The 21,257-nt window shown below is 37.1% G+C and overlaps 1 protein-coding gene across 1 annotated transcript in view; it reads right to left on the reverse strand.

Moving 5' to 3' along the window:
- The window catches only part of LOC134546361 (alpha-tubulin N-acetyltransferase-like), a 97,373-nt gene extending 76,334 nt beyond the window's left edge, over positions 1–21,039 (reverse strand). The window contains exons 1-2 of the mRNA XM_063389151.1: positions 20,732–21,039; positions 17,532–17,681 (exon numbers count right to left, since the gene is read on the reverse strand). Coding sequence (XP_063245221.1) covers positions 17,532–17,681; positions 20,732–20,835 — 254 coding nt within the window. The 5' untranslated portion in view covers positions 20,836–21,039. The remainder of the gene's footprint in view (positions 1–17,531; positions 17,682–20,731) is intronic.
- Positions 21,040–21,257: the final 218 nt, after the last annotated feature.

Here is a 21,257-nt window from a genome sequence, read left to right on the forward strand (position 1 = left end):
TAGAATCTCAGGCTTGTCTCTCCCTGGGTTCTTTATTAATAAGTTTTACATTATCCTAACCGGGCAACCGGTAGAGGAGATGGCAGAAGAGGTAGAAATGATGCAGCATACTTGCACACTTGCATACTCACATAATTGCATACTTACATACTTTCATACCTACAAACTTACATACTTGCACACTTTATACACTTGCAAACTTGCATACTTGCACAATAGCATAATTTAGCACTCAATACTTGTATATATTATTTTTGATCTGCGACTTCAGCCAAAGAGAATTTTGTTTGATAATTGTACACAACTACTTTATAACAGGTGTACAGGTGTAGTGAATTTTCTAAAGCAAATGAAAAATTTTGGAAGGTGGTGTTAGTACTTCTGATGCTTTAAGACTTGCAAGATGGCTGTTGCTATTGAACAGTGTGTGTCTGTTAGCTAAATAAAATAAGTTCATTAGACATTATGTTGTGAAGAATGTTTGACCTTCAAACTTTAATGTTCCAAGTAACCGATTTAAATTTAAAAAAAAAGTATATAAGTATATCTAGATATAAAGTTGGTTATAAATATTTTGAGCTTTCTTAGCTACACATGCTATAGCAGCCATTTGTTTTAAACTAAATCAATTGAAGTTATAAGAACTTAAATTAAATGGCGTAGCTTTGATAGCATTTTTGAGGTGACTTTGCTACATTGTACATTAGAAATAATTTATAGATGCAGTCTTTTGTTTAAGCAAATCTTTTTCACAACTCTGTGCAATTTTTGCAGATAAAAGTAGGTACGTGCAAAAATTGTAATAAATCTCTTAAAGTAAATCTGTGGTTCTAATTGTTGTAGGTAATGTTTTGTAACAAAATTTAGGTGCAACAAAAATACCTTGTTGCAAAATTTGAACAAAGGCAAGGCATGATGTAAACAAAGTGTCTACCTATGTAAGACATAATTAACATATGTAAATATTTAATAATTTTGGTACATTTGTTACAGAATTTGAGATTATAAATTGACTACCCACAATGCAGCACACCTACAAGACAAAGGCAGGTTCCCGCAGCTATAAAAGTTACAGTAATGAAACTGTAGAAGAAGCTGTTTAGAACGTAGCAAATGGAAACTTGTCCATCAAGAAAGCTTCCCAACAGTATAAGATACCATATGGCACATTGTACAACCGGTTTCATGGTAAACACATTTACAAGCCAGGAGGCCAAACTGTACTTTCCCCTTATTAATGATAGATAACCAGATGTTCACTAAAAGTTATTTGGATAAAAAAGTAATGGACATAACAAAATTTAAGAACATACCAGGTCCCAATTGTAACCAAGGTTTTGTGAAACGTCACAGGAACCAACTTTCTCAGAGGATTTCAACAAATATTTCACAAGCAATAGCAAATCTTTCTAGAGAACCTGTGAAAGAATACTTTTAAAATTCGACAAACACCATTGAAAATATGCCACCTACACACATATTTAATTATGATGAAAGTAATTTGACAGATGACCCAGGGAAGAAATTGTTACTTTACTGCAGAGGTGTTAAATATCCAGAAAAAATCATGAACCATAGCAAATCATCAACTACCATCATGATTTGTTGTTCAGCATCTGGGACATTTCTGCCATCATATTTTGTGTACCACATTGAGCATTTGTGGGATACGTGGACTCAGGATAGACCAAAAGGCAATCCTTGCTGCTCTGAATGTTGTTGCAATAGAGGAGTACCCGTTACAACTGAACAAGTCATGGCTAAATGGAAGCTCAGTACTTCCATGACTGGTTTCATTTGGTCTTTCTCCCACATGATAAAGGACTCGAAGGCGAAAAAGTATTGATCGAGGAGGACAATTTGGCTTCTCACTTTACTGATGAAGTTCTGTCAACATGTGCTGAAGAGAATGTGGCATTTGTGTCTCTTCCACCAAACTCAACACATAATTGTCATCCCCTTGATGTCTCGTTTTTCCGACCCATGAAGACCGTGTAGAGATCTAACTTTACAAGTTGTAAAATGAGAATCCAAGGCAGCAAGCTGTTTAAAGATCAGTTTTCCCTTCTCTTATAACATCAACTTTTGAAAAAATGGACACAGTGAAAGATTTCGAAAACGTAGGTGCAGTGCGAAGAAATCTCATTAGTGGATTTGAAGTTTTAAACAGATTGCCAGGAAACAGCAAAGACCCTGCAGAAGTTAATGTTGCAATAAACAATTCGTTAACATAATTTCTTTGTGAACAAAGGTATGGCCATGGAAAGGAATATGCAGCAGAATAAAGAAAATTAATGTAGTGCCAGGAAAAAGTACATGCAGTCCTCGTGAAATGCCCAGTGAGAGTGACAACGAAGATATGGTGATAGATATGTGCAATACAGATTCCAGTGATGTTGATGAGCCAGATGTGTATGTGTGTTATTTGATGCCCACCCTTAAAGACCTGACAGTTGGAAAGTTTGTGCTTGTAAAAGTAATACCTGGGGAAAAAATGTGTTATTTTTCAATATGTTGCAGTCATACAAGAATGCATGGAAAATGAATACAGTGTAATGGGTCTGAAATCAATTGACACAGGCAAATATGTTTTTAAATCTGTAGAAAATGTAACATTATTTGTTCATTTGAATGATATAGGCCTATTGGCAATTTTACCGACCCTGAAGATAATCAAAGTGGGGATAGCGTGAAGTATGTTTTCCTGAGCAAAGTGGATGTTAATGAAAACTTAACTTATCTCCTACAGTGGAAATATTGTGACTTTTGCATTTTGTTTAATTGTTGCTCATGCCATGATTTTATTAGTGTTATGTTTAGCTGAAACTTAAAATGTCTGTTTAATTTTGTATTTATTTAAATGCCAGTAAGTCTATTGTAAGTTGGTCAGTGAGATATTTGTATGAAAGTAGGTTATTTGGCCACTAAGGCTAGAAGGTTTTGTTATGTCTGTTATCAAGACTTAAGAAATGACATGGTTCACGCGTGGTTGTTAGCATTAATTAATTGGAACTGAAACCACCTAAAAGTATGTATGTATATAACAAATGCAATATAATTTATGTATTTGTATAAACATTTGTATCAAGAGCCAGTCTTACCAAGGTATTAAGGTCACCCCATGACCTAAAACACAATCTCTCATAGTATAAAAAAAGTTCAGCAGAATTAACTATGGGGTGAGACTGACACATATACTTTCCTTACAATTAGTTCTGCACATTTTTAGAAGGGGTGAAGCTGATACCCTATAATTATTGTTTTTGAGAATAATTTTATTATTTTTAAAACTTACACAACTGCATCACATTGTCTAAGTGTATAGCATTTAATTATAATTATTTTGTTATTCTTAAAAAATTTATTTCATAAAATGTATGCAAGTAAATTAAAAAACCTATCAAAGTCACCCCAGTTTATGGTAATATAATGAGCAAGAAGTTTCACTTCTGTCGCACTGGACTCCAAGCACACTTTTTTTTAAGGAAATTTTGCCCCAGTTTTCCCAGTGATCTCCATAGAAACTTCTGTTGAAGTGTTGATAATGCTTTCTTAGTCTGTCTCCTAACAACGACTATTGCATTGTTGATGATGATGCTATCTTGGTCTCCTGACGACTATTGCATTGTTAGCCTCTTTATCACCTTTTGATTATAATAATCTGGTCCTGTTATCATCTTTGCTATTATAATGCCATGGTAGTGTTGGTTAAATAATTGTGAATTTGAAGGCTTTTAAAAACAGTAGAATACTAGCTGGCATCTTATGTTTATATTTCTTTCCCTTTTAGTTCTAAAAATTACTTTAATAATATACTGCTACTATATATAACCATATGTTATATATATATGTGTGTGTGTGTATATGTGTGTGTATATATGTGTGTGTGTATTTATATATATATATATCTCTTACCTTGAGGATTACTAGTACATTTATGTAGTGTTTCTACCGCTCTGGTTAGGGTCCTAAACAATGGTAGTAACAGTAATTATTTTTAAATTTCACTTGGGTGCCTGATCTGGTTACTATTACAACACCACAGTATAAGAAGTATTGATATACAGATAGGACAAACAAATTTGAATTATGTTTATTTAGTGTAAGTGAACTACAGTAGTTTGAAAACATCCAATGGATGTGTAATAAATGGCACAGAAAACGAAATAACCAAATGGTTGCTTGTCAGGGTTATTCTTTGATTGGGTGTAATTCAAATACCTTCACTAAGGCACATAGACACTTGCACTATTGAATTTTGAATTATTAAATAAATAGTTGATTTAATTTAACAAAACATTGCTTAGCACAAGACAACTGTACCGGCCTTAACTTGCTAATGGTCGGGAAATATAGGTTGTGCACATCGAAAATGCACAATAGCCTATGTATGGTTATTACAAATTCATGGACATACAATTCACTACATTTCATAAAGAACAAATATGTTTCTGATCTGTTATCTCTGTTTCTTCAATTATTCAATGTAGTTACAATTATATGGGTCTCTGCTCGTGATTGTCCGACAAGTTAGCCTCAGGGTGACATGAGTCTCCGAATCCCTTGACTTCTGCAGAGGAAAATAAAATTAACATGATAGTTATGCACTTATAGGCAATGTAATGTGTTCTCAGAAAAATGTAAGACACTGATACATCAGGGTGAACAATCACTTAGTTCTCAGTCAAATACATAAATATACGTTTTTAGTTTTCAGGTTTACTTTAGAATACAATTGAATTACTCAAAATTACAGTACTTTGCAGTCGATGCTGCCAAAAGCTGTCAATGCTACATATCAACGTAGGTTGTACACTACTATTTCGCAATTCTTTGTGGAGCTGTTCTCTTCACTGTTCTCTTCGCTGTTAAACCAAAGAGAGAGGGGAAAATGCCAAGAAGAACTGAAGAAGAGCCGAGAAGAGATGAACATGAGTCAAGAAGAAATAGAGAAGCTCAAGAATAAACGAAGAAAGACCAAGAAGAGATGCAGGAAGACCAAGAAGAGATTAAGAAGGACCAAGAACAGGGGAAGGAAGACCGAAAAGAGACAATTAGAACACAAAGAGCGATGAAGATGGTGCAAGGAGTGAAGAAGATGGTGCAAGGAGTAACTGAGTGCAGTCCAGACGATATTCAGAAGAACGAAGAGGGAAGTAGAAACCAAGAAGAGACGAAGAAGAGCTGGGAAGATATGCTGTGTGAACGAGTAGCTACGAGAGAAGAAATAGAGAGAAAAAGGGAAGACAATAAGCAATGCACTCAAGAGTATCGGGTCCGTCCACGGCAACGGTCGGCCCGGCTCGGGCAGCTGGCTGAACGACATGCGGCATTGGCGACGCAGAAGTGTCGCCAGGTGACAAGAGAAGCTACATCTACTGCGAGAGAAGGTTATCTGGTGAGACTGTACAGCCCGCGATGGAGGAAACGCAGGAGGCCTAAACTTTGAGTAGCATTGGGACCTACAGGAGGAGATGCATTACCTGTTCGGGACGAACAGGTTTAAGGAGGGGGCAATGTTACGAACAGGTTTAAGGAGGGGGCAATGTTACGAACAGGTTTAAGGAGGGGGCAATGTTACGAACGTTAGCAAGGCCGCGTCACGCGCAGGTACACGCCGTAACATGAGATGCACCCTGCGCACCTGGGTCGCCGCTTTATCTCCCTCCAGCCCTCCGCACTCCCCCCGCGCGGTGCCCTGCCTTTGACATGTAACTGACACCGGACAGCTGGGAGTTGCGCGAGCCGCCGACACGTGTTTTCGAGAGATTTCTGCCGTCGGGACGGCTCGCGATGACGCGACAGGCCCCGGCCGCTCTCGTGAGTTCTGGAATTGCTGGAGCCTATATATAGGTCCGAGGACGTCAGGAGTCAGTCAGTCTGAGTGGGGAGTTCTCCCGCGGCGGAGTTTCCGGGCGATAGAGTCGCGGGCGCGGCGGAGTCCCGACTGAAGTCCCGAGCGAGGTGTTGAGTGGGATCTCGGCGTAGGGTGTGACGACGGCGGCGGAGTGCGACGACGGAGTCCCGCGGCAGAGACCCACGGGGGGTGCTGCGGCGAGAGTTGCGCCAGAGGTGCGGCCCAGCGAGGTGTGTGGATTGTGCGGAACGAGTGACTGGGGAATTGACATTTCTTTAAGTATAACTAATTATTTGCCAATTTAGAAGATTATTTGTAAGTGACAAGTAGTGGTAATAAATAAAACTGTGTATGTGATAAAAATCTTTAATTGGGCTATCCTTTACGAACCCGCGGTAAATCGTAACTATACTTTTATTCTATGCTTTTTAACTTCCTCTTTTCATTAAACCCGGCTGAGATAAGAAATTCCAAATACTTTAGGAGATATTGAATTTTTTAATTTTCATCACAATACCTGTGCATTCATGCAGATTTCACCATTGTTTCTTGTTTACAAGTATGAAATTTTTTTTCTTTTTCTACTAATGGCAAAGGAATTGTACCCGCCTCTAACTTAGGTGAGTTTTTAATGTTTAAAATTTTAATGTTTTATTTGTTATTGGATATTGTTGCGCAAGTAATAAGTAAAAAAAAAATTACGTGAGTTCCTACTGTTCATCCTTTGTCCCGGTTTGTAAGGTCAGGTCAGTTACATTATAAATACTTTAAAACTAAACAACCATTAAAATTAATTCATATTATTTTTAATGTCTGCTATCAAATTTAGGCTAGATTTCAGACCCACGTTATTGTGTTTAATGTATTGGAATTAGATTTTACTGCTTTCCGCTCCACATTGATGGGTCATCTGTAATTAAATATTTTAATTTATTTTGTGATGTTAATGGATGTGTGTGATCTAGTATCATACGGGTTCATAAATTTACAACATTTAAATTCATGATAGTTTATTAAGTAATATTATAAGGAGATAAGACAAAAAAAATTATAACTTTGATAACTCTAAACTTTATACAAATTTTCCTAGCACGCGACGACCCATTGATACCTATATCTAATGCCAGTAATGTTCAGGGTTAAATTGAATTTCATGAGCCTCTAGCTAATAAATAAGTTATTCGTAAGAAAATAGTCCGGCTTAGTTCAGGGGAGGGCAGTTGAAACTCCGTTCTTCTTGGACCACTGATCTCGTCCTCAGCTTTCCAGGATATACGAGCAGTCTTGCTGTGAAATAAAGTCTAAACTACGATCCAGTAGCAATACTGATGATGACAGCTACTGTTGACGCCATTCCGGGTGTGCTGAAAAATATTTAGTTTGGGCAGGTCTCACCAGCGCAGACAGGAACTGCAGCATGAAGATGATCGGAAGTCTTGCAAGGACGGATATTCGCCCGACGCGGTAGTAAACTTAAATGCGAAATGCGACTCCCTATAGTCTGCATGACGAAGAATCAGACTTCAAAAATAACTAATTACGCGGTAGCCACGTATCTTCTTGTCCTCTGCGCGCAATTCCCGAACCCAGGAACTGTCACACGCAAAGAGAACGTCCATTCGCTCCGCAGTTCAAAACTTAAGTCCATCGTTCCTCCCGAAAATGCCGACCAGCGAGCATCTCAGCTAGGAAGAATAATTAAACAACCTCTTTTCTTACCTGGCGAGAATTCAATACTCGAAGACCATAGCTAACAGTATCTACATGATGCGAAGTCAGTAATAAACGGAACAATACATCTCAAATAAATGTTCAACAAAGAAGAATAACATCCCAAATATCAATGTCAACCGATGAACTATGGAATATCTCTGGGTCGTCGCACCATGTACAATTTAGCATTTACATACATTACATAGAAATGTATAGTTACTTTTACTTAGATCATAAAATACAAAGCTAAGATACAACAATAATTATAAACATGTAAACATGTCCAAATGTTTACAGAGCCGCTTCAAGAAAATTTTAATATTTATGACATAACATTATTGTAAATTTTCTTAACTCATACCTTCTTGAAAGAAATAAAAACATTTGATTACTCTTAAAATTGATAATTGACAAACATAGACAATATTATGCAATTTGTTTGATGTCAGTCTCTTTCATTTTTGAATGTTTTCTAAGCAATCGTGCTTGATTGTAATGTTTGTGGTATTACACATAAAATTACAATTGACATTATCACATATATTACTACCCTTATAACATAACATAACTTATGTTTATGGAGATGATAAACAAAGATGCAAATTTTTTTTTTTCAACATCAATTGACAACATGAATCATACATAATACTTTTGTATACAACTGTACCAAGAATAAAATTGATTTGTTACTTAATACTGTTATAGTCTGTTCGGACGTACTTGTTCGCTGACAAAATCACATAATTTACAAAAAAGTCGATAAATCTTAACAGATGAAGTTTGTACTTATATGAGTGTAGATCGAAGCACTGTGACCTTAATCATTCGCCAGCGAATTACCATCGAAGTAGCATATCGTATACCAACGATCGTTTTCGCGCACTTCACTCCCTAATGAGGCTGTATTAATTAATGTTAATGTTCACCTATTTCAATGGGTGTCGGTGTAGGTTAATTTGACAATTCCTTATCATTAACCGTTTCTCTTGTCATCTAAGTTTTAAAATTTCATAACATTGCGTCTACAATAAAGTTTGCATCACTAATTCATGTAATATGAATAAAACAACAAATTCATTAAGAACTATGCTCTCTTATATTTACAGTCCTACTATATATATAGGTTGTTTCTAAACATATTGAAACCGCATTTTATTTTATTATTTTAAGTATCTCTTATGACTGCATATTAGATAAAGAAAATCAGTTAGTAATTATTTTACCAATAACAATTTCCTATTTTTGTATGACAAGGCGTGCGAAAAATGAAAATCACACTTAAATACCAATAAATGCAACAGCATTCAAGTTCTTGATTTGTAGGTAATATGTCGTGTTGTGTAATGAAAACATGAATAAGGTAAGAAGAAGAGAAAAAGAACGCAATAGAATAAACAGGAGCATGGAGAAGGACATCATACAGATTAGGATAATCTCTTTCAACAATAGAAGTAAACAAATAGAAATCAATATTTTCGCTTTCATTGTTTTGGAGTATATGTTAGAACGAGTGTATAAGGACAACTCTAACAAGTATAAATGAGAGAATAGCGACTAACTCATGGACAAGCAATATACGAGGAGTGCTAGTGGGAAATAATCTCGAGGTACTCATTCCATTGACAGCTAGCAGTTGTTCTTCGTTTGTGGGCCAGCTCTTTAGTTAAATTAGACTTGCAGCAATATCAGTTTCATGGTAGATATCTTGTCCGCTGTGAATTAGGCAATTGGCAGAAAAAAACAAAATTTCGAATCTTCCATAAAATTCTTCATGAAAAAAAAAATGTGGCATCGCTCAATACTTAACATTGAAGCTAATCACGTCACACTACCACATTTAGGTGTGGGCAACTAAAATCGACGTAATGCAATCACTGCACGAGATGTCCGCACTGGCCTACATTGCTCAGTGGACAAAAATAATAACGTCGACAGCGCGGTGCGCCAAGATGTCCTCACTGGTTTCTATTATCCAGTGAACACAACAAAATAGCCGCTTCCAATGTTTAATCACTTCAGAGATGCAACATACATTTATCCATTCGAAATGCAAATATAATTAATGATCAAATAAACAATTCTGCTTCACCCCTTTCTTCACTTAAAACATAACTACCACCTTGAAACAAACATTCAACGATGTTATAAGTTACTGCAATTCATACTGTTTGTACCGTCTGAGCTGTGTTAAATTGTAATTTCCAATCACTTCCTCGCTGTCCAAAGCCTTCAAGGTGTAACAGTTCTCGTTGATTATGTCGCTCACTCTAAATGGTCCTTCATACAGGAGAAACAGTTTCTTGGTAACTTGTTGCCATAAATTACTAATAGGATTTGACTTTTTCAGAACGAGATCTCCAATATTAAGTTTGTCATTGCGTGTTCTCTTCTGTCCCCTTCTACGACGTTCCGCGGCGAGGTGAAGGCGCGCTCTGACGAACTCCTCCAACTGCTCTCGCGTTTCTTCTTGCTTATTTGCGTCCTCTTCATTGTCTTCCTTATTCTTGTCAATTATAGGTAATAAAAGTGTGGGTAAGGCCTCCGAACGTTCGTGTGACAAAATTTCATGGGGGGTTAATCCAGTCGAAGAATGCACGGTGTGGTTGAGTATGCATTCTACCAACTGTAAATGATTGCGCCAGCTTTGTTGTGCGTTATGACAAAATGTCCTTAACATGTTGCCTAAGTTACGCATCTGTCTTTCCACAGGATTAGATTGCGGATGACGTACCGAAGAAGTTGTAGGTGAGATGCCCAAATTACGTACACCTTGTTGCCATACGTTGCTAGTGAATTGAGTGCCTTTATCTGTTAACACACATTCTGGTTTAGCTACTTGCGAGATAAATAGTTTCATTTTCGTGAAAACGGTCTTCGCATCGGCTTTAACGATGGCATAGAGTTTTGTGTACTTGGAGAAAATATCCATGAATACAATAACATATTTAACTCCGGATTTTGATGTAGGTAATGGTCCGAATAGATCGATGGATACAAGCTGCAATGGTCTGTCTGGCAAAATGGGCTGATATTCGCCTTCCATGTTCTCTTGAGGATGTTTTGCCTTTTGGCATAAGTCACAACTAGTCACAAGTTGTCGCACAGTTTTCTGCAGGTTGATACAAAATAATTGCCGACGCAGAGCTTCGTATAGCTTTCCAGAACCAATATGTCCTAAGATACCATGCATTTCTAAAATTAATTTAGCTATAACTGCGGTAGGTATTACCGGTTTCCAACGATCCTCCATAGGTGACTTAGGAATAGTGTATCGGAATAAAATTCCTTTTTCGGACAAGCTGTATATCCTATGAAGTTTATGATGCGTAGGTAAGTCTTGTAATTTTTGTCGGATATCCTTACAGAATTTGTCGTCGTTTTGCTTAGTTTTCAAATTTGCGAAAATTTCTAATAGCGTTGCATTATTCTTCAAATTATCAGTAATTAATTTAGCCACCCAAAATTCTTTTAAATTATTAGCTTGATGTGTAGACTCGTCTGATAAATCAGGAACTCTACTTAGATAATCTGCAGCCAGATTTTCTTGACCTCGGACGTGACGTATTTCGATATCGTATTCTTGAAGTAGTAGGCACCATCTTGTAAGTCGTGAACCAAATGTTTTTCCGGTTCGTAGACAAGTCAAGGCTTGATGATCTGTCATTAATATGATATTTTCACCCAAAAGCAGATCTCGGAATTTTTGTAGTGCCCAAATTATGGCTAATGCTTCCTTTTCGGTGACGGTGTAGTTCCGTTCTGCAACGTTCATCGTCCGACTTGCCATCGCGACGGTCTTCTCGTTTCCTTCGTCGTCTCTTTGAGCTAGTTTGACTCCCAGCGCGTAAGCTGATGCGTCGGTGTACATAAGAAACGATCGTCCTTGTACAGGGTGGTGAATCACATGTTCGGTAAGGAAAATGTTTTTCAACCCTTCAAACGACTGCTGCTCCGATTCCGTCCAATTCCATGACTTATCCTTTCTCAATAGCTCAAACAGTGGTAAAGCTACTCTTGCAACCTGGTCTGAGTAATTACGGTAAAATCCCACGACTCCCAAAAATGCTCGAAGTTGTTTCACATTTTTCGGAATGGGGAAATTTGTAATAGCGCTTAGCTTGTCCGGCGCTGTACGTATGCCAGTAGGGGTAAGAATATGTCCAAGGAATGGCAATTCCTCTCTACAAAATACGGATTTACGTAATTTCACTGTCATTCCAGCAGACTGTAGTTTTGACATTACTAGATGAATGTGCTGCAGATGTTCCTCGAATGTAGATGAAGTAATCAGGATATCGTCTACGTAAGCACGGGCAAACTCTTTGCACTCGGAACCCAAAGTTGCGTCTAAGCACCTGGTAAACTCCGCTACGGCGTTACAGAGTCCAAACGGCATTACTCTGAAAACATACTGTTGGTTCCGAAATAAAAATGCAGTATATTGCTGTGATTCAGATTTCAGAGGTATTTGCCAGTAGCCGGCCGAAAGATCTAGGGTTGTTAAAAATTTTACTCCCTGATATAGCCTCAAAATATCGCAAGTGTTTTGCGGGCTTTCACGGTCTTTCACTGTAATTCGGTTAAGTTCACGGGCGTCTAAACATAATCTTACGCTGCCGTCTTTCTTTCTGACGCAAACCATAGGATTAGCGTAAGGACTGCCCTCGCGACTAACTACTTTCCACTCCAGCATCAGGTTTAAATACTCTTCGGCTTCTTTCAAAAATTTGTTGGGAATGGGATAAGATTTACGATGGAAAGGTTCTCCATCTTTCACAATAATCTTTGCCTCATATAGGTTGTTAAATCCTGGTTTATCTGAAAATACTGTATTGTGATATGACAGTACATTAAACAATGCTTGTTTCTGTATATCTTGAATTCCTTTCACCTCTAAAACGGACTGTATTAAATCTTCAGAAGTAGCATACCGTGACTTACTGTCCGGTGTACTGGATGCTTGAAGTAAACATATTTCTCGTTGTAACATGCCTACTAATTTGTCAGCTATCTGCCAACTAGTCGTTGTAGCCGGAATTGCGGAATCATTTGGTGTAATTAACCATCCACCGAAGTCCAAAATTATGCCATACTTTGACAGAAAATCCGTCCCTAAAATCAAAGGCTTGGCTAGACCTTTTACGATTAATACCGACATCAACTTGACTTGGCCTAAACCTTCAATGGTAATCATAGTTTGTTGGTTTACCACGGGACTTGCTCGTGACGTCACACCATAAATCTTGAGACTAGGCACCGGTAGAATAGGCAGTTTTACGCCTGTTTCCTCTATGGCGAACACCAGATTATTACTAATACAACTTATCTCTGCTCCACTATCTAATAAAGTAGCTACAGGCATCCCACAAATACGTAAATAAATTTCTGGGCAGAATGCTGCGTTACTGGTTAATTCTATTTCATCCTCATGAGTAAGGAATTCACGCTCGTTTCCATGCATAACAATAGTGTACAAATTTTTATTAAATTTCGACTGGATTACCCCTTTGTCAACAGTTGCGATCGGCGATCGGGGACTACCATCACCGATGCTTACTGGTTTAAAGATGTCTCAGGATTCGTCGCAACAAAATTAGTGTTCTGCTGTGCGACGTTGCTGCGTATTGGTTCAATACCTTGACTATTCGAATAGAAAAAAGTTGGGTTGACAGGTTCTTGTCTCTGGAAGTACCCGGGTTGCTGTAACGATGACGATGGATGATTTTTGCGGAATGAAGGCAATGATGTTGAACTGGCAACGTTGTAAGCTGCGGTGCTTTGCAGTTGGGTAACTTGCAACTGACCAGAGGGATTTGTTTCAGGTGGCAGTCGGTTCCACGGACTTTGAGAATTCTTACCATAATGTGACTCGCCATGATCATCATAATACTGCGGTGTTTGCAGCTTAGACCGAATGTAGTCTTGCTTAAAATTCCTTGGCGCGCGTCTGCATTCTCCTTGTCGCGGCGACCTGGGAGGCCGTTGAGGCGAAGATGACGGAGTCCTATCGGGTCCCCTAACATCTTCTTCCCGACGTGGTGTAGTCTGATCCCTATTACTGTTATACCTGTTTTGCCAAGCATTCGGATACGGTTGTTTATCAGCACCTTTACGTCGCCAATTACTACGATAGTTACCATTGGTTCCGTTGTCGTGGTACCACTGCTTTTGCCTGTGATTTGTTTTGTTTTGACGCCAAATTAATGTGTTTGCCTGTGGTGTACGATGTATATTCGTATTGTTCGTGTTGTCATTTCGTCGTACCCACGGTTGGTACAATGGCGGCTGCTTGTTTGGCGGCTGTCGCTCTCCTTCCTCTCGAACATTCGTGTTGGCACGGCTTTGCCTGTCCAAACGATCGTAGGCTAGAAGTTGCTCACGAAAATCAGATATATTTTCAAAGCTTCTGCCGGAAAGATGCAGCTGATAACGCATTGGCAACTGTCCCAAAATCAAAGCTATAAATTCTTCGTCATTCATAACAATGTCCAAGTAACGCGTTCGCTCGAACATGTCACTAAGATGCGCCTCTAATGACCGGCCACGCTTAAGATCGAATTTTTCGCTATGCAGCTGCGCGCGTAGGTTTCCTTGTATTTTCATACTCCAGTGTTGGCGTAGGAATAGTTGGCAAAACTCATTGTACGTTTCTGTGCTGCCTTGGTGAACCTCCCACCAGTAGTACGCAGTACTTTTCAAGCACGAACTCAAACAACGCATTTTCTCTGATTCTGTAAGGTTAAATCGGTTAGCATATTCGTCTAATGATTTTAGAAATTTACGAGGGTTTTCATTCGTTTTTGCAGAAAAAGTGGGCATTTCTTCGGCCCAATGACGCGCAGGATGATTAATCGTAGTGGCGGCATCTAAAACTAATATCCCTTGCCCGTTTGCCGTGGTCTGTGTGACGTTTGCCGTGCTTGCCGACTGGTTGTCTGTACGCAACGTCGAAGCCGGAATGTGACGATCGGGTTGTTGTGTTGACGGCGATTCCAATACACATGCGTTAGTATCATGTAAAGATATCCTGTGTGCGAAACTCTCCAAACGTTCGATTTTATTAATTACCGTCTTAAATTCTTGCGTAGTGTCAGTCTCGTGTTGCTGTAGCATTTGCTGTACGTGAGCGAAACCTATTTCCATGCCAGTTGTGGTTTGCGTAATTGTTTCCTCTGCTACCCGCCTAGCTGTGTCCTGGCACACGGTTTCAGCATTCTCTATGGATTGCTGCATGCATTGCATCTGAACTTCGACAGAAGTAAATTTCGCGGTGACTGAATCGCGAAAATTTTGTGCTTCTTCGCGTACATTATGTATTTGTGCAGTGACGTGTTGCGTGAATTCAGAGATCTTATAGTCTACTCTCGCTAATACCTCCGTTTGCATTTTATTTAGGTTTTCGGTTATTTTTGCGCTTTGTTCCGCCGCTTCAGCTCTTTGACGTGTTAATTCCTCTGAAATACTGTTTGTCTGCAATGTTAGTGACGCATTTAGCTGATTAGAAAGTGTGTTAAAAGCACGCATGAAATCATCCATCGTGGTTAAATTCGTTCCCGTCTGTGATGTGTTTTCTACTGCACTAACCGGGTTTTCTTTCTCTTTGGAAAATGGAATTTGTTCTGGGGAATCGATGGCGCTTGCTTGCCCAGTTACTTTATTACTTTGATTATCAGCCAAGTAACACCTAACGGGCGATAAAACCTCGCTGTATGAACTATCACGATTTTCTGTTGAATTATGCTCACATTCCTCGGTGTCGTTTGCGGCTTTGCTTCTGTGGCGTAGAAAGTACGTACCTTCGTCACCTGACATAGCTCCTTCCTCGATGTAGGGACAAGGTAAATGGGAGAAGGAGGACGTTATTAAACAAAATGGCTACCACCTATCCTGAAAATGGCTTAGGACAATCGAGGCCCCGTAGTTGTGTGCCATCTATCAAATTTAGGCTAGATTTCAGACCCACGTTATTGTGTTTAATGTATTGGAATTAGATTTTACTGCTTTCCGCTCCACATTGATGGGTCATCTGTAATTAAATATTTTAATTTATTTTGTGATGTTAATGGATGTGTGTGATCTAGTATCATACGGGTTCATAAATTTACAACATTTAAATTCATGATAGTTTATTAAGTAATATTATAAGGAGATAAGACAAAAAAAATGATAACTTTGATAACTCTAAACTTTATACAAATTTTCCTAGCACGCGACGACCCATTGATACCTATATCTAATGCCAGTAATGTTCAGGGTTAAATTGAATTTCATGAGCCTCTAGCTAATAAATAAGTTATTCGTAAGAAAATAGTCCGGCTTAGTTCAGGGGAGGGCAGTTGAAACTCCGTTCTTCTTGGACCACTGATCTCGTCCTCAGCTTTCCAGGATATACGAGCAGTCTTGCTGTGAAATAAAGTCTAAACTACGATCCAGTAGCAATACTGATGATGACAGCTACTGTTGACGCCATTCCGGGTGTGCTGAAAAATATTTAGTTTGGGCAGGTCTCACCAGCGCAGACAGGAACTGCAGCATGAAGATGATCGGAAGTCTTGCAAGGACGGATATTCGCCCGACGCGGTAGTAAACTTAAATGCGAAATGCGACTCCCTATAGTCTGCATGACGAAGAATCAGACTTCAAAAATAACTAATTACGCGGTAGCCACGTATCTTCTTGTCCTCTGCGCGCAATTCCCGAACCCAGGAACTGTCACACGCACAGAGAACGTCCATTCGCTCCGCAGTTCAAAACTTAAGTCCATCGTTCCTCCCGAAAATGCCGACCAGCGAGCATCTCAGCTAGGAAGAATAATTAAACAACCTCTTTTCTTACCTGGCGAGAATTCAATACTCGAAGACCATAGCTAACAGTATCTACATGATGCGAAGTCAGTAATAAACGGAACAATACATCTCAAATAAATGTTCAACAAAGAAGAATAACATCCCAAATATCAATGTCAACCGATGAACTATGGAATATCTCTGGGTCGTCGCACCATGTACAATTTAGCATTTACATACATTACATAGAAATGTATAGTTATTTTTACTTAGATCATAAAATACAAAGCTAAGATACAACAATAATTATAAACATGTAAACATGTCCAAATGTTTACACTGCTTAGTTTGAAAGTATTTATAATGTAACTATTCTGACCTAATCTACCATTTTAATTAATTAGGCATTCACGAACACACGGCAAAATAAAAAATTGCAGCGGTCGAATGATTGCACAGGTCTTATATTGCAAAATAAGAACGGCGATATTTCCTAAAGTATTTTTAATTTCTTATCTCTGCCGGGTTTTATGAAAAGAGGAAGTTGAAAGCATAGAATAAAAGTATTTTCGACATTTTAAATTTTTTGTTAGCAGATATTGCTCAAATGCATATTTACCCACATTAATAACTGAATATATTTACAAACATAATGTTGTTTGAATATAAACAATTTTTAATTGCCCGCTGTGACTTGTTTCGTCAAAATAAGTTGATTTTTAAAATTCCATTTTTTTTTCCCTTTTCGTTTTGGACTGCATCAGTGGCATATACATGAGGCAGTGTATTTATATGGATCAGCATGTGTGTGTTCTACTTATAGTCTGCCGCAGTGAAGCATGGGTATATCAACATTCAGCACAGCATCAGCAATAACTAACAACTGTTACTGCGCACAAGGTGTGTTGAGAATGACCACCTGTAACAATTCATTGACTGATTGCTAAAGAAATCAGAATCCACACGTTACCAACATCACCAACATCACTGCTACTGTGACGGGGCCTTTACTCTTACGCACTCTCTCCAACACGAGATATCTCCGAGACATAGGGTACCTACATCTTATGCATCCATGATAGCGTCTGTGCACATGCATTTAATAAATTGAAATACACCTGCCTCTAACTCAAAAGCAATTGCCAACAAAAAAATTAATAAATATAAATACATACTCTGCTCCATCAGGATCAGTTAAGATGTACACAATCTGGTTGGAATTCCTCAGGCGCTCAGCACTCGTTATAGCCACATTCAGATCCTGTGCATAAGCTGATTTTTGGCCAATTTCATCCAGCACATTGGAAATTTTAATCACAGCATCTCTGGAACATGAACTAACTATAAACATCACTGTTCCATTTGAATTAAAACATTACATATAGTTATCTTAATAGTATAGTATAGTAGTATAAAAAATGTTTTCAACTAATTTTATTTAAAATGTTTTCTTCCTGGATATGTTAATAGTCCTGCCCAACTGGCCATTCTGTAATGTTCTGACATAACGTTTGACATAACAAACACTTAAAGGTGCAAGATAGCACACTTCAGTAATTCTAAAGGAGAGCCACTTTTAAGAAAAAAAATAAAATTTCAAAATGATTTTATTTACTTTATAACATGTTTTTCAATCATGGTAGGTTTATATATTACAAATCTGTGATATTGTGAGAATAGTCGGTTGAGTCAGGTTAGCTACATTTAAAAAAATTTGGTAATATGTAGTGAACGGATTATCGCCAAAAAAATTTTTTAAATCTGAAATAACTTTCATTATATGCTCTTTTACGTCCTCTTTTCATCTCAGCCTGCGGAGAAAAGAAATTCCAAACACTTTAGGAGATATAAAAATTTTTAATTTTCATATTTGGGCGATATTTGTTAAAAAAAATTTAAAATTCCGAAAATACTTTTATTCTGTGCTCTTTAACTTCCTCTTCCCATTAAAACCGGCGGAGATAAGAAATTCCAAATACTTTAGGAGATATTGAATTTTTTAATTTTCATTCTACGTGCACTCATGCGGCATTAACCATTGTTGCTTGTTTACGAGTATGATTTTTTTTTTCCGCGACGTAGGTGAACGACATCATTTTCTACTAATGGCCAAGGAATTGTACCCGCCTCTAACTTAGGTGAGTTTTTAACGTTTCAAAATTTAATGTTTTATTTGTTGCGCAAGTAATAAGTAAAAAGAAAATTACGTGAGTCCCTACTGTTCATCCTTTGTCCCGGTTTGTTAGGTCAGGTCAGCTACATTATAAATACTTTAAAACTAAACAACCATTAAAATTAATTTTATTATTTTTAATGTCCGTTCAGTTTCAAAGTATTTATAATGTAGCTGACCTGACCTAATCTACCTTTGTCCCGTTTTGTTAGGTCAGGTCAGTTACATTATAAATATTTAAAACTATACAAGAAGTATAATTAATTGATATTATTTTTAATTTCCGTTTATTTTGAAGTATTTATAATGTAACTAACCTTACCTAATGGAAAATTTCTGTTATTTAGGAATTCACGCACACACAGTAAAATATAAAATTGCGGCGGTCAAATGATTACATAGGTCTTGTATTGCAAAATAAGAACGGCGATATATCCAAAAGTAATTGGAATTTCTTATCTCCGCAGGCTGTAATGAAAAGAGGACGTAAAAGAGCATATAATAAAAGTTGATTCAGATTTTTAAAATTTTTTTTGACGATAATCCGTACACTACATATTTACCAAAAATTTGAAAATAATGTGGACAATTGGTTAGGTTGGGTTAGATACATTGAAAGGAACCTACCTTACTGAAGGTAACCAAGGTAAATATGTAGTTGGGCGGTATTTGCGAAAAAAAATGTTAAAAATCTGAAAATACTTTTATTCTATGCTCTTTAACTTCCTCTTTTCATTAAAAGCGGCGGAGGTAAGAAATTCCAAATACTTTAGGAGATATCGAATTTTTAAATTTCATCACAATTATACCAGTGCATTATGTGGCATTCCGCATTGTTTCTTGTTTAAGAGTATCTATTTTTTGATTGGATAATGACGTCACGTGATTGATCGTGATAGGCCAGAATTCAAATGAACCAATACGTAATTATTTAGTTCATTTATTGTTTTAAAACTGTGTTTAATTACCGCCTCCAACTTAGGCGAGTTTTTAACGTTTCTAATTTTAAAGTCTTATTTTTTATTGTTGCGCAAGTAATAAGTAACAAAAAAATTTTACGTGAGTTGTTACTGTTCATCCTTTGTCCCGGTTTGTTAGGTCAGGTCAGTTACATTATAAATACTTTAAAACTAAAGAACCATTGAAATAATTTCATATTATTTTTAATGTATGCTTAGTTTCAAAGTATTTATAATGTAACTGACCTGACCTAATCGACCATTTTCATTAATTAGACATTCACAAACACACGGCAAAATAAAACAATGGCGACGGTCGTATGATAAACACAGGTCTTGTATGCAAAATAAGAACGGCGATATCTCCTAAAGTATTTTGAATTTCTTATCTCCGCCGCTTTTAATGAAAAGAGGAAGTTGAAGAGCATCTAATAAAGGTATTTTCGGACTTTTTAACATTTTTTTTTTTTTCGCAAATACCGCTCAACTACATATGATGAAATTTAAAAATTTGATATCTCCTAAAGTATTTGGAATTTCTTACCTCCGCCGCTTTTAATGAAAAGAGGAAGTTGAAGAGCGTCTAATAAAGGTATTTTTGGATTTTCAACATTTTTTTTTCGCAAATACCGCTCAACTACATATTTACCGTAACCAATTGTCCTTGCTATTTTATACATAGCTAACATAAATTAAACAACCATAAACATGATTTCAAAGTATTATAATGTAGCTAACTTAACCAGACAAAACAAACCCTTTACACATTTTCACAGCATTTTTAATCAAGTTGATCTAACCAAAGTATTTATATAGTAACAAATCTTATCTAACTTAATGTAGTGGTAAATTGTATGGGTTGCAGCTTTATGATTCGGAAACATGTTTGGAAATGATTAAGTATTTTTGGAATTTTATTATTTTGGAATTTTATTATTGGTTTTTGGAAAAGCAGCGAAGCAAGAGATTAACTATAAAATGCATTTTAAAGTTTGTAATTTTCATAAATTTAATTTTCCTTCTGAGTAACCAACCCCCAAATTTTACAATATAGGTTGGGAATTAGTTAAGACGGATTGTACTTGGAAACAAAGGAAATTTTGAAACCTACGAAAGTCAATGCATTCAATGCAGTGGTACTTTCATTTCTACTGTAACAGGATGTCGTGATGACTCAAATGTACAATTCCACTTGGCAAAAAAATTAATCAATATAAAATAAATATTTAAATATTTTACTTACTCGCGATCACGACGGGTTCCTGTGAAACATTCAGGTAATAGATCTCTTCCAACCTTCACTATGTTGCTAGGAAATAAAGTATTAACTTCAAATGGAAATTCCATTTTAAATTAGCTTCACACGCTTTATCACAAAAAATTTTACGAATGGTAAATTACTTAGCCATTAATTTAACCAAACAGCTGCATTTCTATATCACACTTTACTTATGTGCTTATAATTGTTTACCTAAACGAGAAAAATTCTAAACACAATATTTTATTTAAATTCACAGACAACATACACAACAATAGAGAATGGTAGCACAAGTAAACTGAATAATAAAGTAGGGCGCTTTTTTGAATTGTATTCATGCAAAATTCTCCTTGTGGGAATTAACAAATATTTTAGGCCAATTTCTGTTATGCCTACAAACAAATGACACGTTCGCTTGAGTTATCAGCAATAAGAACTTTTACTGAAAACTCACAGGACGTATAAAGCAAAATAAATTACGAGTGGCATAAAGGGAGTTCGAGATGCACCG

The sequence above is a fragment of the Bacillus rossius genome, chromosome 1, assembly GCF_032445375.1.
Source record: "Bacillus rossius redtenbacheri isolate Brsri chromosome 1, Brsri_v3, whole genome shotgun sequence".
In the NCBI taxonomy this organism is placed as follows: domain Eukaryota; kingdom Metazoa; phylum Arthropoda; class Insecta; order Phasmatodea; family Bacillidae; genus Bacillus; species Bacillus rossius.